The sequence below is a fragment of the Bos taurus genome, chromosome 7 (assembly GCF_002263795.3).
Source record: "Bos taurus isolate L1 Dominette 01449 registration number 42190680 breed Hereford chromosome 7, ARS-UCD2.0, whole genome shotgun sequence".
NCBI lineage: Eukaryota > Metazoa > Chordata > Mammalia > Artiodactyla > Bovidae > Bos > Bos taurus.
This window is the reverse complement of record NC_037334.1, coordinates 46,473,902-46,481,726: the sequence shown is the minus strand read 5'-3', so window position 1 is coordinate 46,481,726 and position 7,825 is coordinate 46,473,902. Positions and strand designations below refer to the sequence as shown.

The window sequence follows — 7,825 nt, the reverse complement described above, 5'->3', positions numbered from 1 at the left end:
GAAACGTTTCGTCTGATTAGAAGCCATCGGTTCTATCCCAATCCCGGAAAATTGACTGCGGTGCAGAGGGGGTAGGCCTGAGAAGCAGCCTTGGGGGAGAGGGTCCAAGCTAATTAGGAGGCAGCATCCGGGGGCCCATTAGAGCGCAGGCTGCTGTCACTCAGCCTGGCTCGGGTCCCGGGAGAAGAGGCCGGGGAAGGAGGGGCCGCGGCCCCTCGACGAGGACGCCTTTGGGAGCTGCCGGAACGAGCCCCGGGCTCTGCCCCCGCCCTGGCGCTGACTCGCAGGCGCCCGGTCGGTTGGATCCTGCTCGGTGAACGTTCACTCATCCCGGGCTGTTCTCGCCGGGGGCTCGGAACTCCGAGGCGGCCCAGACAGGAGTTGATTTCTGAGCGAAACAAGTCATTTGGGGCTTGAGGTGGGCACGAGCCGCGCGGGACTTGCAAGCCAGATGCGTTTCTTTTGTGCGGCCGAGGGAGAACTCAGTGTGCCACCGGGGAAGGAGGGTGAGGCGCGGCGAGGCCGCGGGAGGGGGGAGGCGGCGGGAAGGTGGCTGCGGAGGGGGAGGGCGCGGGCGAGGCAGGCCGAGAGGGAGGGAGGGCGGCAGAGAGGGCGCGGCGGCGCGGGCGGCTCGGGGCTGGATTCCGCCCGCGCTCCCTCGCTCGCTCGCTCTCTCCCTCCCTCCCAGCCCCCTCCCACCCAGGCCCACCCCACCCACCACCCCTGGCGCAGGGACTGCTGGAACCTGGCGGTGCGCGCTGTCGCTTTAAGACAGACTCTGCCGGCGCCGTCCGGAGCCTTAGAAACCGGCCCCGGATCGGGAGCCGGAGCCGGGGCCGGGCGGGCGGCTGAGGCCCGAGCGGCGGGAGCGCAGCGCGGAGCGCGAAGCCGGGCCCCCGGGTCGCGAGAAACCGCTGCCGCTGCCGCCCGCCTGGCCCCGCAGCCCCGGGCGGCCCATGGGGCGAGCGCGGCGTCGTTGCGGGCGCGGGCAGCCCTGGGGGGCAGCCGCTTAGGGGCTGCGCTCTTGTCCTCGCAGGTCGCCGCCGGGGCGGCCGGGCGCGCCCAGCCCCGGCCCCCGGAGCGCCCGCCTCGGTCCCCGCCTTCATGGACGCCTTCAAGGGGGGCATGAGCCTGGAGCGGCTGCCAGAGGGACTCCGGCCGCCACCGCCGCAGCCGCACGACATGGGGCCCGCCTTCCACCTAGCCCGCACGGCCGACCCCCGCGAGCCTCTCGAAAACTCCGCCAGCGAGTCGTCCGACACGGAGCTACCAGGTAAGAGCGGCTCCCCGCGAGGCGCGCGCGGAACCACCCGGGCGAGCAGGGCCGCGCCCCGCAGTCGGGCTCGCTCTACGCTCCAGGAGCGTCAGGACCTTGCCTTTTCCCATTCTCCATCTGACGATGAACGTGGACATGGACGCTCTTTATGAAACGGAAATTTTAGTGCTTTCCCAAGGCGCTTCCACGCGGTCCCGTCGCTCCAACTGACCGGCCGATGCACGAACCTACAACCGGAAGGTCGAAATGACAGCCTCTCTCGATCAGGAGCAAATAGAGCGGGGAAAAAAGTTAGGTTTGCGCAACTGGTTGTCCAGGGGCCGCTGGAACCGAAGGAGAGGAGCAGATCAGAGAGGAATGGGCGGGTGGGCGAGAGAAAGTGCCCAGAGAAACAGAGTACAGACACCCCGACAGACTGGGCGACTGACTTGAGAGGGGCAAAGCGGGGAGAAGGTATGGCGGGCGAAATCAGAAAAGCAAACTGGGGGGCAAAAAAACAACAACCTTAAGTAAAAGGAAAAGAGAGGACAGCGAGGGCAGGCGGGCCAAGAGGCGCCGCCCGGCTCGGATATAGGACCCCTCAAAAGAAGGATCCCCGCCGCACGTGCGCCGCGGGAGCCGGGAGCCGCCAGGCCGCCTATCCAGGGCTCCAACTCGGCTCAGGCACGTCTCCTTCCGCGCTGCGTTTTTGTCCGAGCTCAAGCTTTTTTTTCCCCCCAGCAACCGCTGGGCCGGCGGGTGGGCGGCGCGGGCAGCAACGAGGCTAACCCCCCGCCCTGTTCGGGCTCCCGGGTCTCCGAACGGCTCCGGCGCTCTCGGTCCTAATTCGGCGGCGCCGCCGAGCTCCCCACTCCCCGGGCCTTGGGCGCCTCTTCTGCGTTCACTTCTTAATCCTCCGCTGAGTGTTTCTCTACGCGTTTGTAATCTCTATTTGTTTCTGTTTTGCATCCCTAAGTGACTTTCTCTGAGAGGTTCTGTTTGGTTGGTTAAAAAACAATCAACGCAGGACGGTACTTTTGTTTTCAAAAGTTTTAACCGTGGCCTTTGGTTGGTTTTTATTTTTAAAAGCCCGGAGAAATATATAATTACAGTTGCTCTTTAAAAAAAAAAAAAGTCTATGAGAATAGATTTAAATTTTTAACTGTATATTTCGATGTAGAAAGAACTGCTATTCTAGGTACATTTTCAAATTAAAATTTCTACATTTTACAAGAGATTTTACTTATTTACAATAATATAAGAGATTTTAAAAAGTCAATCCAAAATGGCGCGTTTCTCCGGGGTTTTCTCAAAATCCACTTACAGTGGTGTTACTTGCGGAATTTGTTACCTAACTACAGTGTTGTATTTCCCTGGGATTTAAAAATTACCTGGGGAAGGGCATTATCCAGAAGGGGTTAAAAAAAAAATCTATCTACAACTACGTTGATGTTTTAAAAACCCCGGATAAATAAATGCCTGTGCCTGCCTGGAGCTTATAAACGTACAGCACTGTATTTAGTTAGTGTTTGCATGGAGGTTTCTGACTTCTTAATTTGCGTTTGCTGTGTTTCTATCTGCCTATTTTTAAGAGTTTGTGACCCTTTCTGTGTTTTTACCCATAGAGCTGTTAGCTTTTCTGGGATTCAGTATTTTGGTTTTAAATCCTTTTTCTTTTGTTTCAGTGTTTCTATGACTGTGTTTTGTGTAGCTTGAGAGAGGGAGCGAGACTAGAGCTCCCAGGTCACCTAGACAGAGCCTGTGGGTCTGGGCTGCCTGGCAGCCGCCAGAGGGATTTTCTGGGCCTTGGGACTTGAGGCCTGGAGCTAAGGCGAGAAACCGGCTGTGCTGTGCCTGCCCGGCTCAGTGGGGCTCCGGCTCCGGCCCGGGGAGAAGAACTTGCAGGCCACCGCCTGGCTCTGGCTCCACGGATCCCCTAGCTTCAAGCTAGAAAAGTCTGATCCTAGTTCAGAAAAGCAGAGATCTCCGATTTAGAACCCCCAAGAGCCCTAAAAACTGTACATTTTCGGGTGGCATCAACATAGGGCTCCAGCGTGTGCCGACCGGTGAGAGCAGGCCCTGCCCAGCTGGGAACCTTGGTCCGCGGCTCCAACTCCTGGGCTTTGCTCCCAGACGAGCCTGACCAGAAGGTGACTACTGACCCACCAGGCACAGACGGGCTCTTTCCAGCGGGGACAATTCCAGGGCCCCTGGCGGGAGGGCGGACGGCCAGCGCTGACCGCGGGCGCTTCGGTGGAGCCGGGACGGGGTGCAACAGGGCAAAAGCCCGAGGTGACCGGCGCCCCACCCTGCCTGCTTCAGAAAAGGAGCGCGGCGGGGAACCCAAGGGGCCCGAGGACAGCGGTGCCGGCGGCGCGGGCTGCGGCGGTGCCGAGGACCCCGCCAAGAAGAAGAAGCAGCGGCGGCAACGCACGCACTTCACAAGCCAGCAACTGCAAGAGCTGGAGGCCACGTTCCAGAGGAACCGCTACCCGGACATGAGCATGCGGGAGGAGATCGCCGTGTGGACCAACCTCACCGAGCCACGCGTGAGGGTGAGCGCGGGGTGTGCGCCTAAGGGGACCCGCGCAGAAGGCTGCCAGCCGGCCCAGCGCAGACCTTGAAAGCTTAGACGCTCGCCTAGACTAACACTTTCCAACACTCAGACCTTCTTCCTCCCTCCACCGGAGGAGATTCCACCTTAGGCCCAGTCTACCCAGCTGCTGCTGAGCCGTTTGGTGCTAGCGCCCATCGGCTTTTGTCTCCTCGGATCTTTCTGACCCACATCCTACCTGACCCTCTGGCTTCACCGCAGCCCCCATCCAAAGGCCTGTGGCCCCAAGGGACGTTCCCCTGCCCAGTAGAGCCTAGAGCCCGCCCGGACTTAACCACCCTAATCTGTGCAGAGGATTCCCCGCCGCTGGGGACGTGGGGCCGCTAGTGCCTTCCTGCAAAAACGAAACGGAAAGGCAGATCCTGCCTGGCAGTCTTAGAGAGGGCTGGGAAGAGCCTAGGCTTGGGGTCTCAAAACTTCCTGGGTCAGTGGTTCCATCCGCAGTTGGCTAGTTCACAATCTCAGGATACTCTCCACCTGACTCTCTGTCAGTCATCAGCCAACCTGTAGCTGAACCCTTTCCATAATGACCTTTCCTGTAGGGCTGGGGTCAGGTGGGAGGTGGGGGACAAATCTGGTGGACAAGTGAGCTTCAGGAGGAATCCCTTTGGAGATCTAAGGTCTCCAACCCAAGATGAGACTGCACACTTGCTCTTCTCACCCCTCGCTTCCCAGTGAATACATGGCTTTTCTGCCAGAGCAGCAAGAGAGTAGTTTCTTCTCTGGGTACTGCAAACATTTAATCAGATATTGGGAGCACGTCCCAAACTAAACCAAAGTCCCACCAGGGCCACAGACTCCCTGCTATAACCTCAGCTCTCACCCCGCCCGAGTCAGGCTGGCCAGCCCAGTGGGGTAGGGAGAGAAGACAGCACTCAGTAATCCAGAACTCACTAATCCTGCCCCCCGGTTTACGGTGGTAGGGGTGGGGTGGGGGGAGGAATCAGGCAATGTTAGTGCTTGGGATGGAGAAGGCTGACATGCACGGATCTGGCAAGAAAGGTCGGGGGAACAGCCCAGGGCAAGAACTGGGATTTGGGAATAAAAGAGGTTCTTAACTGAATTTTGTGGGGAAAAGTAGAGGGGGAAAGCAGAGAGAAACTAGTAAGAAGTGAAAGGAAATTAAATATTTGCAGAAAAACATATCTGGCATATATTTAGGTGGCAGGAAATAAATAAGGGAGAAGCAAAAGGATCAAGTATTTGAGAAAAATAAAGAATCGACTATTTAAGAGAAAATAGTGAGGGTCAAGATATTTGGAAAGAAGGAAAAAACTAAATATTTGGAGAAGAATCAAAAGGATCAAAAATGGGGGATAACACAGAAAAATGGCCTGAGGGAGAAAAAAGTGGTTCAGATAGCGGGGTGGACCAAATGAAAATAAACATCTGGGACAGAAATGAGAATGTCAAATATTACCAATAAAGATGGAAACAGACTGAGGAATGAAAAATAGACTGAGGAGTCGCAAGATACTATATTTGAGGTTAGAAAACTACCTTTAGTGTTGGAGAGGAAAATGGACGGAGTATTTAGGAGATAGGGAACCGTTTGCGGGAAAAGGCACAAGATAACCTGGTTGAGAGAGGAAGAAAGAAAACAAATATTTGTTATTAAAAAAACAAAACGAGGATCCGCCTTAGGAGAAGAAACCGGATTTAATTAGGGGAAGAGGATAAAGATCAGAAAAAAGAAAAGACTAGTAATATTTTCTGGGGACAGGAAAGGAACCATTGTGGGGAGAAGGCAGGGGCGCAAACATGGAAGAAAAGAAACGGTATTGGGGAGAAGGAAGCGGGTTGAGGCCTCGGGGTGGGGCGGGGGCGGTGGGGGCGCCTTCCCGCCCGGCAGCCCTGACCCTTCTCCGGTCCCCCTCGCCTAGGTCTGGTTCAAGAACCGGCGAGCCAAGTGGCGGAAGCGCGAGCGTAACCAGCAGCTGGACCTGTGCAAGGGCGGCTACGTGCCGCAGTTCAGCGGCTTGGTGCAGCCCTACGACGACGTGTACGCCGCGGGGTACTCCTACAACAACTGGGCCGCCAAGAGCCTGGCGCCAGCGCCTCTCTCCACCAAGAGCTTCACCTTCTTCAACTCCATGAGCCCGCTGTCGTCGCAGTCCATGTTCTCGGCCCCCAGCTCCATCTCCTCCATGACCATGCCTTCGAGCATGGGCCCGGGCGCCGTGCCCGGCATGCCCAACTCGGGCCTCAACAACATCAACAACCTCACCGGCTCCTCGCTTAACTCGGCCATGTCGCCGGGCGCCTGCCCGTATGGCACACCCGCCTCGCCCTACAGCGTCTACCGGGACACGTGCAACTCGAGCCTGGCCAGCCTGCGGCTCAAGTCTAAGCAGCACTCGTCTTTCGGCTACGGCGGCCTGCAGGGCCCGGCCTCGGGCCTCAACGCGTGCCAGTACAACAGCTGACCGCCCGGCCGGGCCACGCGGGCCGGCGGCCGGAACGGCGCCGGGGTCGGGGCCGGGGCCGGGGCGGGCGCGGAGGACCTGGCTCCTGAGCCGCCCCCTGCTCCCCACCTCCCCACCTCCGGCTTGATTTTGTGTTTGCTTCCCTGGACCTCACTCTACCCTCCAAAACGAGACAAAACAAAAAAGACGTCGGAGAAAAGTGCCGCGAAAAAAAAACGGATGAGTTGCAATTTCCCTCGGGATGGCGCGGGTGGTGCACGTTCGCTCGCTTGGGGCCCGGGTGGGCCACTCCGCGGAGGGGACGCGGCGCGGGAGGCGAGTGCCCAGGCCGGCGGCCCGGAGGAGACGCCCCCCGTAGCCCGCGTTCCCGCCGCGCTGGACCCAGACTGAGCAGCCGCGCCTGTGAACTGGAGCGCGGCAAACCTGGGCCCCGGCCAGGTGGGAACCAAGACGCCCCCTCCTAGCTAGGCCCGGCTGAGCATACCTTATAGCTCGATCCGGATCCAAGTTGGAGCGGGCGTTGCGCCGGGGATGATGGTACCCAGCCCAGGGTCGGGAACTCGCCGCGGAGCCGTACTAATGGCCCCGGCGCACCTCGAGGAGCCCTCGCCTGCCCCGTGCCCCGGAGTCCTATTTTAAGGCCAAGGAACGGCAGCTGGCGGTGCGGTCGAGGCGGGAGCATGCTGAGTGCTTGTCTCCAAGCATCCCAGCCCCTAAGCTTCGCCGCAGACCCAGGCCCTCCGCTCGGCTCCCCCCGGGCCTAGGAGAGGGCCCCCCCTTTCCCGGCGAAGAGCCCCCTCTTCACCGCCCGCCGTGCAAGAGTCGAGCCGGGAGAGCTCGGGGCGCGGCCAGGGCCCCAGCCGCGCCCACTTTGCACACCCGCTCTCCGGCCCGCGCCCCTGTTTACAGCGTCCCTGTGTATGTCGGACTGACTGTATAGAATTATAAATCTGTCTATATCGACTTGTCCATGTACGTCTATTAAAAACCATAGTACGAGCGTGCTAACCGCTGCCGAGCCCTGACTGCTTCATTCGGCGAGAAGGAAGGTGGGTAGAAAGGGAAATAGGTCCCCGTGGGCTCTGCTCGTAGGAGGGAAGAGCCGAGGCCGACCCCGCCAGAGGACCCTACCCCTACGTCCCCGCCACCATTCCTGGCCTGTTCAGCCCAGCTCCCTTGAGGGCGCGGTTGGGCGCTACCAACTCCCTCTCCAAGCGCGCGCGCGCCCCCCCACAAGCAATCGACTGAGCCGCTCAGCCTCCGGCGCTGCGCGGGCTGCCCCAGCCTAGACCGCCAGATTCTGCAGGTTCTTCTCAGGCTGGGCCTGAATGGCCCTCCAGCCTCTCAGGGTGGTGCGCAGCCTTTGTCTGCCGGGAACCTTGGGGTGGGAGCCGCTAAAAGTTTCTTTAGGCCCGGGGTTGCCTTTTCTCTCATAGGCCCGGTGCCGCACCGTGAGCCCTGCTCTTGCTGTTAAGGAGGACCGAGGGTACTGGATCCGCCAGAGTCTAGCCAGGGCCTCCCTCTGCCTTT

General features: G+C 59.5%; 1 protein-coding gene across 1 annotated transcript; it reads left to right on the top strand.

Annotated features, from left to right (window-relative positions):
* The first annotated feature begins 1,104 nt into the window (after positions 1-1,104).
* On the top strand, positions 1,105-7,313 carry PITX1 (paired like homeodomain 1). The gene is made up of 3 exons (NM_001205300.2): positions 1,105-1,273; positions 3,578-3,810; positions 5,753-7,313. Exons 1-3 carry the CDS (start codon positions 1,105-1,107, stop codon positions 6,293-6,295), a joined length of 945 nt encoding a protein of 314 aa, NP_001192229.1. The 3' UTR covers positions 6,296-7,313.
* The last annotated feature ends 512 nt before the right edge of the window (positions 7,314-7,825 follow it).